This window comes from Peromyscus californicus, unplaced genomic scaffold, assembly GCF_007827085.1.
Source record: "Peromyscus californicus insignis strain IS unplaced genomic scaffold, ASM782708v3 Scaffold_5__1_contigs__length_169319896, whole genome shotgun sequence".
Classification (NCBI taxonomy): domain Eukaryota; kingdom Metazoa; phylum Chordata; class Mammalia; order Rodentia; family Cricetidae; genus Peromyscus; species Peromyscus californicus.
This window is the reverse complement of record NW_026294573.1, coordinates 14,811,732-14,826,130: the sequence shown is the minus strand read 5'-3', so window position 1 is coordinate 14,826,130 and position 14,399 is coordinate 14,811,732. Positions and strand designations below refer to the sequence as shown.

At 48.2% G+C, this 14,399-nt stretch overlaps 1 protein-coding gene across 6 annotated transcripts in view; it reads left to right on the top strand.

Moving 5' to 3' along the window:
• The window catches only part of Ubr4 (ubiquitin protein ligase E3 component n-recognin 4), a 118,237-nt gene that overhangs the window by 53,473 nt on the left and 50,365 nt on the right, over nt 1-14,399 (top strand). The window contains exons 45-60 of one of the 6 annotated variants that reach the window (XM_052718629.1): nt 77-248; nt 590-791; nt 1,495-1,655; nt 2,129-2,345; nt 3,473-3,689; nt 4,408-4,440; nt 5,550-5,613; nt 5,974-6,108; nt 7,200-7,374; nt 8,118-8,201; nt 8,291-8,431; nt 9,431-9,552; nt 10,421-10,532; nt 13,106-13,236; nt 13,347-13,524; nt 13,893-13,997. In XM_052718629.1, coding sequence (XP_052574589.1) covers nt 77-248; nt 590-791; nt 1,495-1,655; nt 2,129-2,345; nt 3,473-3,689; nt 4,408-4,440; nt 5,550-5,613; nt 5,974-6,108; nt 7,200-7,374; nt 8,118-8,201; nt 8,291-8,431; nt 9,431-9,552; nt 10,421-10,532; nt 13,106-13,236; nt 13,347-13,524; nt 13,893-13,997 — 2,249 coding nt within the window. Of the gene's footprint in view, nt 1-76; nt 249-589; nt 792-1,491; nt 1,656-2,128; nt 2,346-3,472; nt 3,690-4,407; nt 4,441-5,549; nt 5,614-5,973; nt 6,109-7,199; nt 7,375-8,117; nt 8,202-8,290; nt 8,432-9,430; nt 9,553-10,420; nt 10,533-13,105; nt 13,237-13,346; nt 13,525-13,892; nt 13,998-14,399 lie in introns of all 6 variants that reach the window. The other 5 variants (XM_052718628.1, XM_052718631.1, XM_052718632.1 and 2 more) reach the window with 5 other exon arrangements.

The window sequence follows — 14,399 nt, the reverse complement described above, 5'->3', positions numbered from 1 at the left end:
TAGGAGAGTCCTTTTTAAAGGCAGGGACTGAAAAACGGGGAGGGACAGACACCACGTCTACTTCTGTTGTCTGCAGCTCCAATGGTGGCAGTAAGACCTCTCCTGCGCTCTGCCAGTGGTCTGAGGTGATGAACCACCCTGGCTTGGTCTGTTGTGTCCAGCAAACTACGGGTGTGCCTCTGGTAGTCATGGTGAAACCAGACACTTTCCTCATCCAGGAGATTAAAACTCTTCCAGCCAAAGCGAAGGTCAGTGCCCTTTCCCACATTTCCTGCTTAGGAATTTATTCCATCTCTGGCAGCTTGAAAATATTTTTTCCATCTCCATATTGTGTCATAAATCCATAATTCTAACACGGGGAAGTCTGAAGCAGGAGGATTAAGAGTTTTGGGGCCAGCCTAACCTGCATATTGAGCCCCCATCTGAAGAAACAAATGAAGGAATGGCTGGGTCTTTGCTGCCCTTCTGCCTCCCAACCCGCCTGTGGAGCTGAGGTTTACCACCTCTCTTTGAGACTCCAAGCCACAAGTGTGAGAACTAACCCAGTGCATGACTCCTGCCCCACCCACCTTTTATCCTCTCCTCCTAGATCCAAGACATGGTGGCCATTAGGCACACCGCCTGCAATGAGCAGCAGCGGACGACCATGATCCTGCTGTGTGAGGACGGCAGCCTGCGCATTTACATGGCCAATGTGGAGAACACCTCTTACTGGCTCCAGCCTTCCCTGCAGCCCAGCAGCGTCATCAGCATCATGAAGCCTGTGCGAAAGCGCAAAACGGCTACAATCAGTAAGGCTCCTCCAGAACCCTGTGGGCATGGGTTCAGGTCCCTGTGATGGTCAAGAGATGAGCTGGCTTTCCTGCTTGCACATTTGGTGAGGTCAGAGACCAGTCCTAGCCAATTTTCTGAAACAACTTTGAGCCAGCAGTTTTTGGTGCCCCATAAAGAATGTTGTCTTCAGGTTTGGGTTTTCTTTGGAGTTAGGGAAGGTGGCTTGCCTGTGCATTTGATCTCATTGAAGCGTAGATCCTTCAGTTGCCTAATTTCCCACAGACTAGTATGGACGTCAGGTCTTGCTCCTGACTGTGAGAGGACTCTTTGAAGAACAGGAAGTGTGATTTTAGGAGGGAATGATCCTGGCTAAGTGAAATACACTGTAGGCATCATTATGTTTTCTTAAATTGTCCTAGAGTTTTCATGTTTGAGATGATGATGTAGCTTATCATCTTGTAAAGAAATAAATTCTGTTGTGTTATGAACTGTACACTCCATACTGATACCAGGTTTTGTATGGTGAGTCACAATGGTTAGGGGTGGTATGCTGGAGAGCCGATCTTGATAAGCATCGTGATGGGACAGATGATGGAATCTCATTTGGTTAGAGATTAGAGTGTATGAGCATGGGCTCAGTGTTTAACCCTGGAGTGAGAGCAGAGGTGCTGAGAGCATGCACCAGTGCTCCCGAGCAAACTGGCACTGTCCCCACAGCAGCCCGCACATCCAGCCAGGTGACCTTCCCCATCGACTTTTTTGAACACAACCAGCAGCTGACGGATGTAGAGTTTGGTGGTAATGACCTCCTGCAAGTCTACAATGCACAACAGATAAAGCACAGACTGAACTCCACTGGCATGTATGTGGCTAACACCAAGGTGAGGAGTACACAGGGCTGGCTCACTTTCTGGGTTAGCACTCTTGTGGCCAACTCGTGTCTGTCTTTTCAGCACTAGGCTTGAACCCAGGCACTCCACCATTGAGCAGCACTCCACACATCTTCCTTAGAATCAGACATAGAATATGTACTCAAGAGTTGCTCACTTCTGCCCAAATGATCCTTGAATAAATCGACATTCTTTCAACTGCTGAAGGTCTTGAGTCCCACTAGGCTAAATTTGAACTACTGTTAGCAGGGTTACTATGTACAGGGTTACGGCAGGGTGGTTAATGCTTGGGGGGGGGGGGGGGCGTGGAGTTGGGGGGAGGGAGCCTGATACTGTCTCTCTCCTCCCTTGGTCATGACATGATTAGGATGGAGTTAAAGAAATGAGGTCTTACCTAGTAGCCACTGAGGCAGTGTGAGAAGAAAGGTTCTGGGAATTTGTGACATGTGCTTTTGTCCTTGCAGCCTGGTGGCTTCACCATTGAGATTAGCAACAACAGCAGCACTATGGTGATGACAGGCATGCGGATCCAGATTGGGACCCAGGCAATTGAACGGGCTCCATCATACATCGAGATCTTTGGCAGAACCATGCAGCTTAATCTGAGCCGTTCCCGCTGGTTTGACTTCCCTTTCACCCGGGAGGAAGCCCTGCAGGCTGACAAGAAGCTGAACCTCTTCAGTGAGTGAGCCATCCAGGGCAAGCTGGAGCCTTCTCATTGTGACTAGAATAGACGACCACTAGGTGGCCCTCCACTGTTAGGGATTCCTGCTCTACCTAGTTCTCCCTTTATTTGAGGTGTAAGAGGTAGGCTGCCGGAAAAGGAGACTGCTTTTTTTTCTTGCTGATGGTACAGACTTTTTGCATGTTAGGTGAATATTCTACCACTAAGCTATATCACCAGCCCCTTTTAAACTTTTTATTTTGAAACAAACAGGCCTCGAAACTTGGGATCTTCCTGCCTTAGCCTTCTGAGTAACTGGGATTACAGGCCAGTGCCAGTAGGTCTATTAAAAAGAATAGATGTGGTGATAGAGAGAGGGCATGCTCAGTTAGCTATTTGCTTTGGTGTTGCATTGGCCTCATCAATGGAGCTCTTCTATGTCAGAGGAGGCAAGACTGATCAACATGAAATCAAGAGGCATGTGCTCTATCAACTGAACTATATCCTTGGCTAAAAGCTTTTTACATTTAATTCAAGCATTCATTCATAGACAGGGTCTCGTGTATTTCAGCCTGTCCTTGAGCTCACTGTATAGCTGAGTATGATCTTGAACCTCTGATCCTCCTGCCTCTACTTCCTAAGTTCTGGAATTAGAGGTTTGTGTCACAATGCCAGTTTATGTGGTGTTGGGGATGGAACCCAACAAGCACTCAAGTGAGCTACATCCCTAGCCCCAGGCTTTCTGCACTTTATATGTCCCTGAGCATTTACTGGCCATTTAGCTGAAGTTCTTTCTCCTAGAAATAGTTACTTTTGTGTGAATGGTGATGACCTGTTTTCTGGTGACAAAGAAAGTGCTTAGAGACCACAGGGAATAAGGGCTGGAGGTAGAACACCAGTGAGCACCAGAGGATCTTTAGAGTGATGGTTAGAGTCTTTCCCAAGTAGGAGCCATCAGACTGGTCCATCGAACTGTTCTTGTGCATTCAGCAGTGAGTGCTGCCAAGTGCCTCAGCAGACACGGCTTCCGAGTCTGCGAGGGATGTGATCTGCACCTGTGCCTGACTGTGCTGTGCTTTGCCTTGGAGTGTGACACAAGCTCTAAGTCAGTATGCTTCCTAAAGGCTTCTCTTGCCTATTGCAGTCGGTGCCTCAGTGGATCCAGCAGGCGTCACCATGATAGATGCTGTCAAAATTTATGGCAAGACTAAGGAGCAGTTTGGCTGGCCTGATGAGCCCCCAGAAGAATTCCCTTCTGCCTCTGTCAGCAACATCTGCCCTTCCAACCTGAATCAGAGCAATGGTGCTGGGGAGAGTGACTCAGCTGCTCCAACTACGACCAGTGGCACTGTCCTGGAGAGGTACAGTGTTGGCAGGGGTTGGCTTTAGTTCTTAACCACTTTGCATTGACTGCAGAGCCCTTCTATGTCTTGAGTCTCCCACGTCTAGTTTGTGATTGTCAAGTTCTCACACTCAACATTCAGTTTCTCCCTAATACACACACAGAGCCTGGGAAATGGGCTCAGAGGAATCTAATCTGGGTCTCTGTCCGGATAGAAGCTTGGTCGTTTATTAAATGTTCCATAAGCATTTGACTAGCCAGAGACTGCAGACTAGAGAGTGTTCACAGCCGTGCTCTAGATGAGGGTCCAGACTGAAACAGCAGCACAACATCTGCCCTCTGTGCCAGTCCTGTCGTCTTCTCATCTTCCTCTGTGGTAATGACACTGCCAGCAAGAGAAGCTGCCACAGCATCTTGCAGGAGAGAGCAGTGTCCTTAGAGCTCCCTACGGTGGCATTCGTCAGCACATGCTTGGCTTCCTTGTGCTGGGTGGCTGCTGGTTTGCCATGGTAGATGAAGCAGGTCCTGATGTAAGAGTGAGTTTCTTACATTGTAAACCCTGAGATAGCCATGCTTGGAGTTGCTGCGCCCCACCAGCAGCCTCCCCACTTCTGCCTTTCTTCCCTACCCCCCACCCCCCCACCCTGATTCATATATCGTTTGCTTAGGATGTGTTTCTAGGTTTCTCTGAGCTTCACATTTTTTTCCTTTTTTTTTCCCTTTGCTTCTCCCCCAAGTTCTGAAACTGAGTCCCTAACCAAGCTGGACCGGTTAGTATGCCCTGTTTCTTTTCTCTGCACGAGTGCGTGTGTGTCAGAGAGCAGCGTCCGCATTGGTGTGGCTTTGCGCTGATTGGCTTCTGTTCCAAGTCCTGCTACTTTTCTGTTCTGGTCATTGCATGGCTGCAGAGCTCTCCATGTGTAAACAAACTGGAGCCTACCCGGGACTGTGAGTGCACCCTTGGTGTTGGCCACATCAGCCTCTTGGCTCTGTCTTCCTTAACCCATTCTTGCTGCTCATTCTGTACGACGGATGCGAAGGGATGGGGGTAGAGGGGCAAAACGCCCTACCAGTTCATAAGCTCCTGGAGCTTGTTCCACTTCCCTTTATCCTGTGCTTCCTCATCTTCCCTCTGTCTTCGGCGCCTTCCTTTATCCCTGCCCTTTCTCACTCCGGCTACCTTCTCAGTGCTTTCCTTTCCTTTCCTGTCCAGACCCCAGCTCTCAGGATGATGGTTGTTTTACTATGCCACTTAAATTCACAGGAGTAAGCCTAGAGCATGTTATCTGATAGATACTATTTAATGGCCGAACTTCCTGCTTCTTCCCTAATGGAGAAGTTCATGTTCTATCCTTTGAATGTTCCAGTGGCATGCATCTAAAAATAGTTTGTTTGTTCCTGTACTTAAAGCCCATAGGAAATGCCTTCTGCATTTTCCTGGCTGTGTAAGCAGAAGCCTAACCTTAACATTGCCAGTGTAAACAGATGGCTTTAACGTCTCCCTTGTGCCTCCCTTTGCCCACTGATCTCTGAGCACCTGAGCTTCGGGCACTGTTGCATCGAGACTTAAGCCCCTCTCAGGATCCCTGCCACAGGCAGTAGAAGGAAGCACATTTATCCTCTTTGAGGAAGAAAAGCTCGTCTTTGAGTGGCGGATTATGAACATGGCCTCAGGTTGATCTCTGAGCAGGAGCCAGGTTTCTTCTGGCCTGTAACACAGGCAGCGATATGCATGGCGCCTGTGGCAGGTTTTATTGTGCTTTGATTTTGTATTTGGCATTCGATAGCTGTCCCCAAGGTCCTCACCACTACAGCTTGCCCGGCTGACATGAGGCAGAGAACAGTGCTTGTACTCAAGCCAGGCTTTCTGTCTCCCCAGGCTGGTTGTGAGTTCTTTGGAAGCTCTGGAAAGCTGCTTTGCTGTTGGCCCAATCATCGAGAAGGCAAGTCATTTCTTCAAAGCACACGGGAGCTTTCTGAAGAGGCAGGAAGTAGGGTTGTTGGCTGCGGCCTGTTGCTGTAGAACCTAAGAGCACTGACAGCACAGTCGTGATTACAAAGCATTCCTGATCTCTGCACCTGTGTTGTAGGAGGGTTCTCGTTTCAAAATTTTCTTGTCTGATCTTTCTAGTCCATGGAGGGTAACCTGTCTTGGCTGGCCTGGAAGGAAGGAAGGAAGGAAGGAAGGAAGGAAGGAAGGAAGGAAGGAAGGAAGGAAGGAAGGAAGGAAGGAGAGGGCAGACTAGAGGGTATTCCACGCTGCATTGAGGGCTCAGTGCTAACCTTGCTGTCTTCCACATCAGGAGAGAAACAAGCATGCAGCCCAGGAGCTGGCCACTCTGCTGCTTTCCCTGCCAGCACCTGCCAGTGTCCAGCAGCAGTCAAAGAGTCTCCTGGCCAGCCTGCACACCAGCCGCTCGGCCTACCACAGCCACAAGGTAATCAATCGTCCCTCTCTGGGAGTCCTTCTGTAGGAATGGAAATTGTCCTCACAGGGAGTCAAGTCAGTTGGCTCTTCGTCTGGAAAGCAAGGCCCTAGTGGAGTGAGAAGGAGGAAGGAACTCACACTGAGATTCAAGAGCTAGTCCCAAGTTTCTCCCAAGGGATGTATGAATGCTACTCTAGACTGAGAAAGCAGTCTAGTAGGCCACAGGAACTTGCTTTATTTTTCTGTCTGTGACAGGATCAGCAAGTTTAGAAGAGAGTGACTGTGGGTGGCTGCTTCTCCGTGGGAGAGTGTGAGGGTTAGGATGTACCATAGGTGGTTAATGTACTGTTGTTCCGAGCCCTCAGCTGGGGGCTGGGGTGAGAGGCATACATGTGTGGCAGGTGGTTGTTGAGTGGGGGTTATTGTTGGGCCTCAGAGGGTCTCCAGAACAGCAGCCAATATCTGCTGAAGGAGGTAAGCTGAGCCTCTTTGGGTGGATGGGAAACATGACAGTGCAGAGCAGTTGGAGGAAAAGCACTTAGGGCACTGCCAGCCCAGCGTTTGTACCTCTGTCCCTTAACATCAAGGAATGTATTCAGCTTGCCAGGCTTCCCAAGGAAAGGTTGTTTAGAAGCATCATCCTTGGGTAAAGGCCCTACTGAGGGATAGCTGCTGCCAGAGGAAGTGATCTACTGCTGTAGTTGTTGATCGAGTAGATACTGTTTTCCTGGGACACTGTGAAGCCATTTATGTGGTTGTTGAAATTTTTGTTTGTCTTTTGTTTTTCAAGACAGGGTTTCTGTGTGTATCAGCTCTGGCTGTCCTGGAACTCACTTTGTAGACCAGGCTGGCCTTGAACTCACAGATCCACCTGCCTCTGCCTCCAGAGTGCTGGCATTAAATGTGTATGCCACCACCACCGGACCGACTGTTGAGTTTTTAAAACACTGTTGATTTTGTATCAAGCAGTTGAGCATTGGGCAGCCTGAAGATTGGTTTTGATAGCTGGTGACAGTTCTTGACAGGAGTTTCCAGCCCTCCATGTGATTTAGTGCCCTGCCTTTGCTTACGGTTAATCCTCTGTGACCCTGTGTTTTATAGGACCAGGCCTTGCTGAGCAAAGCTGTGCAGTGTCTCAACACATCTAGCAAAGAAGGCAAGGACTTGGACCCTGAGGTGTTCCAGCGGCTAGTGATCACAGCTCGCTCTATTGCCATCATGCGTCCTAACAACCTTGTGCACTTTACGGAGTCAAAGCTGCCCCAGATGGAAACAGGTGAACTTGGCCTATGTGGCCGTGGTCCTGAAACCTGCTTCATGCACTTTCTTTGCCCCCTGTCATGCTCTTCTTGTTCTTGTTGGCTCTGATGACAGATAATCTGTTCCCTGTTTTTTAACTTTGTAGGGTCTCTGACGTTGCCCCATTTTAACTAACCTGACCATCCTTGAATTTGCTTAGTGTTCTGAACCTCAGCTAGTCTGTTGTGAAGTTACACCAGGGTGAAGCTGAGCTTGGTTTCGCCCTGGTGCCACAGCAGAAGTATGGCAGGAGTGGGATTTTCCTACACTGGATCTCTCTGTAGAGGGTGCAGAAGGTTCTGCTCTTTGGGTGAAGCTGAGCTTGGTTCCGCCCTAGTACTTGGAGGCAGTGTGCTGTGTGCTGTGGTGCTGGTCTGGCGGCAGTGTGTATTGTGTGTGCAGTGGCTTCTCAGTGCTTCTTCCATCTTCTCCTCACATTGGCTGGCTGTGGCTCAGTACCAAACCTGGTTTGCCATCATTAGAAAGAGCTTGTGATGCCCCTGCAGTCCCCTGTCACCTGCGTGTTCCTGTATGCTATTGCTTTCCTGTCTGTCCTTCTAAGGGTGCAACCCTGCAGTCAGTGTAGAGGAGTCTCAACCATCCCCTAGGTTTAGTCTGACAGTTGAAACAGGCATCTTTGACTCTGCTGTACAGATCCTGAATGCTCCCCTCTCTATCTAATTCTAACACACAATGTTTTCTGTGATGTTCCTTTCCCAGACTGTTTTTTTCCCAGATGTGCCTGCTGGAATCTAGGGATAGTTGGCATATTGATTGGGGCCCCACTTGAAACTCCCTCCGCAGGCAAGCTTCCTTGACCTGAGTTAACCTTAAAACAAATTAGATTCTGTCTTAGATTTACCATCGTTAATAATTTCCTTTCTCCTGCGTAGAAGGAGCGGATGAGGGGAAAGAGCCGCAGAAGCAGATGGAAGGAGATGGCTGTAGTTTCATCACTCAGCTTGTGAACCACTTCTGGAAACTCCATGCTTCTAAGCCCAAGAATGCCTTCCTGGCCCCTGCCTGCCTGCCAGGTATCATGCTAGCAGGGCTCCTTGGACTTGAGACTAGTGAAGTAGGTGTAAGCCCTTCATCAGTGTGACCTTTTCCTACAAAGCAGTGGCAGAGAGACGTGTGTGAGCTCAGTGCATTGCACCCATGGAAACTAGCAGTGTGGTGGGCAGGTGTGCGTGTGTCGTATATATCCTACCTTCATGTGGGATTGCATAGTTCACATGAGGGCCGACGATGACAACTCTGTACTTGTTATTCAAAAACAAAATATTTGAAAGATTTGAGATTAGCACATGCCTTAAATCCCAGCACAGGCAGAGGCAAGTCGATCTCTGTGAGTTCTAGGCCAGCCTGGTCTACAAAGTGAAGCTCCAGGATATCCAGGGCTGTTAAACAGAGAAATCCCCTTTTGAAAATAAATTAATTAATAAAAAAATAAGAAGAAGAAAAAAGACTTGGTTGAGAGCCAGTTCAGAGGTAGGAATGTAAGAGAACCTGCCGTGGAAAGTATTTTCATTTCCAAGCTGTTATTGCCTTGGTTCTCTTGTGTGTCACATTCCTGAAAGTTGGGGGAAGAGGGAGGACGCCACAGCCAAAGAGAAGAATAGATGCCCAGGGCCCATTGTTGTTTGAAGATCACTTGAGACCTACACCCTAAAAGGTCTGTCGGAGACCCACTTTGTCAACCCCTCAGGTTTTGGGGAATGTGGGGTGTTGTTACCTGCCCACACCGAGTTCCCTGCCTTGCCTGGAGCTGTCTCCAGTGATTCCGACTTCTCTGGGGCAGGCTCTGCGAGGGCTTTTGAGGACTCTTACAGCATGGGGGCCTTAATACAAGCAGCTCCATCACAGCTGACAGGCCACTCCACAGTGCGGGTTGTTGGTCTGCTTTGCTGTGTGTCTGTTTTTGTCTTGCTGCCCTCTACGTGATGATGAGAATTTGTGCTTTTGTTTCAGGCTTTCAAGGTTGGAGTTGTTTTTGTCAACCGATTTTTATATGATCCTTTTCTTCCATTCAGGCCTCACTCATATTGAAGCTACTGTTAATGCACTGGTAGACATTATCCATGGCTACTGTACCTGCGAGCTGGACTGTATCAACACAGCATCCAAGATCTACATGCAGATGCTGCTGTGTCCTGTACGTATCAGCACAACCCTTGATGCCTTTGGTCAGCCTGGGAGTGTGTGGAAAATAGCCTTAATTTGCTAACCTAATGAAATAAAATAGACTTCCAAACTGATGGGAGGGGCTGGAGAGGCGGAGGAGCTCAGCTGTTAAGAGCACTGGTTGCTCTTCCAGAGGCCCTGGGTTCAATTCCCAGAAACCAAATGGCAAGTAACAACTGCCTGTAACCCTTGTTTCAGGGGATCTGACACTCTCTTCTGACCTTGGGCATTGTATGTGGGTGGTACACAGTCCTACAAGCAAGCAAAACACCCACACACACAAAATAAATAAACCTTTTTAAAAAATTGATAGGAGTTAGTAATTGCAAATACCAGTAGAAGCTGTAGAGAATGAGACTGGGAAGGGAGGGCGTGGTCCTTCCTCAGTGCTTTCTTTCCTACCCGTACTCTGACGCCTGCTGTGGAACTAATGCTGAGTAAGTATTGTTTAAATGAATGTGTGAATGGCTGTGTTATTGTGCCTGTTACAGAAGATAAGTGTTAAAAAGTACTGTTTATGTCATGGAGCAAAGAGGAACGTGAGGGCTTGATTATGTAATGAAAAGTCAAAGCTCATTTGTAGAGAGCCAAAGTGGCTTCAGGATCAAATGGCCTTGCAGACTATCCTCTGCAGCTAAAAGACAGAAAGGTGGTGAATGGTCTTACCATGCCAAGTCTGGAGAGGCTGGCCTGCTCCATCCTTCTGCATTTGGCCAGGAGGACGCAGGTGAGAGTAGACAGACTTCTGCCTTGTCTAAGTGGTTGACAAGAGAAGATGGTGGAGTTACTGCTCGTGTTGATGGAATACCTGAGCTTGACACCTGCCTTTCAAACCCTAGGACCCTGCTGTGAGCTTCTCCTGCAAACAAGCTCTAATTCGAGTCCTAAGGCCCAGGAACAAGCGGAGACATGTAACATTGCCCTCCTCTCCTCGAAGCAACACTCCAATGGGTAATGTGAAGTCTGAGTTTCAGTTGTACTCAGGGTGGGCATGTGGACCCAGGAAGAAGGTTCAGCTTTGGGATATGCTACTTATGTTGACATGGGCTTTTCGGTTTTCTGTTCCTTTAATAGTCTATACAGTAGGGTGGCGTATAAAAATGTGTATAAATAGAATAAAATAAAGCCAAGGCTATGGGAACATAAAGGTGCCATGGTAACATGTCCAGGACACAGCATCTGCAGTACCAGTTTCCGCATGATTAGTAAAGGAAGATCTCGCATTTGGCTGAAGCATCCTAAAGCCATAAGAAAAACGTGTAAAGACAATTTAAAAATCACTGTTACACTGAGGTAGTGGGGGTGGGGTGAGGGTACAGACACTGAATTTGAGGCTAGCCTGGTCTATGTGGCAAGACCCTGTCTTCAAAATCAAAAAAACAAGGTCTTGTATGTAATCGTTAATAATTAAAACAAAAATGCCGGGCGGTGGTGGCGCACGCCTTTAATCCCAGCACTCGGGAGGCAGAGCCAGGCGGATCTCTGTGAGTTCGAGGCCAGCCTGGGCTACCAAGTGAGTTCCAGGAAAGGTGCAAAGCTACACAGAGAAACCCTGTCTCGAAAAACCAAAAAAAAAAAAAAAAAAAAAAAAAAAATAATTAAAACAAAACAAAAAGCATTGCTATTGGACATGGTGGAGTGCCTGTGTTCTTGGCCTCAGGAGGAGGAGAAAGCAGAAGGGTTAAATGCTCACGGCTAGCCTGGGCTATCAAGTGAGATGAGAAGGCTCAGTAGGGAAAGGCCTACTGAGCCTGACAACCTGAATTTGAGCTGATTTGTGGGACTCATGTGGTAGGAGGAGAGAATGGACTCACTATAGTAGTCCTCTGTCTTCCACATGTGAGCTGTGATGTACCCCACAAAAATAAATAGGAAATGTAAAAAAGTAGTCACAATGACTAAGTATTCAATATATTTTATTTTATTTTCTATTTAGAACAAAACTGCTTTTCAGGGGCTGGAGAGATGGCTCAGAGGTTAAGAACACTGGCTGTTCTTCCAGAGGTCCTGAGTTCAATTCCCAGCAACCACATGGTGGCTCACAACCATCTGTAATGAGATCTGGCTCCCTCTTCTGGCCTGCAGGGATGCATGCAGACAGAACATTGTATACATAATAAATAAATAAATCTTTAAAAAAAAACTGCTTTTCAAAGCACAAACTCATTAGGGTCCTATTTGTTGCTTACAAGCAGAACCCTGAGTGAACTTATTATATATAATAATAATAGGTAGCAAACTTCATAGACTTCTTCATGATGTATTTGCATGACCAAGTGCCATATTTGTGAGGAATAAAGAGAAGTAAGTTACAATAAGTTTAGTAATAATGTGATATATTGCTGTTTTAACTAGGAGTTAGTATAAAAACTTAGGGAAGAGCTTTGCATTTTGTGGTACCATCTTTGAAATCCAGTGTCTGGCTCTTCCTGGCAGTTTGTCTCAACTTGGACTAGCTGTGTCTCAGGTGCTCAGCTGGTACATGGAGCTTGTGCCTAATGTGGAACAACAATGGCTTCTTTTGCAGTGCTGGAAATTGAACTCGGCCTCATGTATGTTAGACAAGTGCTTTACCATTGAAGTGTATTCCCATCCCACAGTGCATATCTTGAGGAATGTATATGACTAACTTTCAGACACTCTTCTAGAATAACATTTATTGTGTGAGGGGCCTAGCGGATGACTCAGTTGGTAAAGTGCTTGCCTTGTAAGCAGGAGGACCTGAGTCCAGACCCCCAGCATTGGGGAAGTAGAGATGTGCAGATGCCTGGGCTGACTGGCAGCCAGTCACCCTGAGTCAGTGAGTGCTGGGTTCAGTGGTCCCAGGGAGGCCTGATCTCTACTTGGCCTCCACATACATGCATGCACACATCCACAGTGTGGGAAATTAGTATTTCTAAGAAAGGACTTGCTTTAGCACCCCAGCAAGTAGAACACAGATCTCCGTCCTTTTCTAACAGTCTGAGATCTCACTGGGGCTTCCTCCTTGGTAGAAGGGTTTCTACAGCCTTTTGGCAGGACCTGCCACAATGCCTTGGTTTCCAGTCTATGACTCCAGATTTCAGTTGTAGTTGTGTTTTTTCTCATAGTGATTGTATAGTTTGACTCTCACAGACCTGTTTGGAAAATGGAGTCTAGGCTGCAAGAGCAGGGACACCGACACTCTTGAGTTCGTTTCCTGTCCTGTCAAAGCTTTGTCTTCTGAGAATGGAGCCTGGAGGGCCTGTGGGGCTCCGTTTTTCTGTTTTTTGAAATCTTAAGTTTTTTTTTTATCCTTTTCTGGACTGTAAGAGTCTTTTCCTGTCAGGGGAGGGTTGGGCTGTTACTGCTGACCACCATCTTCCCCAGACCCTGCTAGTTGCAAGGAAGAAGAAAAGTAGGCATCCAGCAGAGCACCTACAAGTTTGCCCTCTTAAGTGCAGGGTGCCAGCTGGAGCCTTCTTTAGGCTCTTTTGCTATGTGACCAATCACATTATATGTCAAGGAATAAGTGCCTTTAGGTGACTGGGGTTTCTTTGACTCAGGAGACAAGGATGATGACGATGATGATGATGCAGATGAGAAAATGCAGTCATCAGGCATCCCCGATGGTGGTCACATCCGTCAGGAAAGCCAGGAACAGAGTGAGGTGGACCATGGAGATTTTGAGATGGTGGTGAGTCTGGCAGCAGGAGAGGGGAGGAAGAGCCTCCAGCTCCCCTCTGGTTCCTACTCAATAGCCTTACTGTGTGCTGTGGAACACTGATGGGAGTTTTTTCTCTGCAGTCTGAGTCGATGGTCCTGGAAACAGCTGAAAATGTCAACAATGGCAACCCCTCTCCCCTGGAGGCCCTGCTGGCAGGTGCTGAGGGCTTTCCTCCCATGCTGGACATCCCACCTGATGCAGATGACGAGACCATGGTTGAACTAGCCATTGCCCTGAGCCTGCAGCAGGACCAGCAAGGTAGAAGGCAATGCCAGGAACATAGCAACCTTGCACAGGAAAGAGGGCGTGGCAGTTACTGATACCCTGCTGACTTAGCTTGTCCTGGACTGGGAGAGAGGTGGATCTGGGTGAGAGCTGCTCAGAGGTACAGGTGGAGAGTGAGGGATGGCTCTGACAGTTCTAGGCCGGAAGCCAGTCTCATAATTACCGCTGGTTTGATTTGTGAATGGGTGCCTCTTGAATCTGTAACTGAACTTGGTGGGTGGACAGCAGTGGCCAGAGGGGTCATGTGCTGGTGTTTAGACTCCTGAGGACAGCAGATGGCCAAAGCAGTGCTGTGGATGGGGCTGAGGGGATGCTGTGTTCACTCTCCACTTGTTTCCCAGGCAGCAGCAGCAGTGCCCTGGGCCTGCAGAGCCTGGGACTATCCGGCCAGGCACCCAGCTCTTCCTCTCTGGACGCAGGAACCCTCTCTGACACCACAGCATCAGGTAACTGTCCACAGCAAGGAGCTTGGCTCAGGGCCCCGAGACCCTGCAGCCCTGTTCAGTGCTGTGAGAGTGTGACGGGCAGCTGCTTTGACAGGCCATCCTGGACTTCCTGTTTCTGCCTCGGCTTTAGCCATGTGCTGTGGAAGGCATAGTGCTGCCGCTTGGCATCAGCGCTTGTGGCCCCGCTTCCTCACACTTTGCATGCTGCCTGGCTTTGGCTAATACACAAGGAGAGGTCCAGGGCATATCGTGTTGGCTTTACAGCGTTCTGCTAGAGTTCTAACATGTTAGACAGTATGGAAAGAGACAAGAAATAAAGCCAAACTTAGCTCTTAGCCTTCATTTGCAAATCGATTGAAGCCACAAGCAGCCAGCAGTGACTTGTGAGCATGGGAGAGAGGT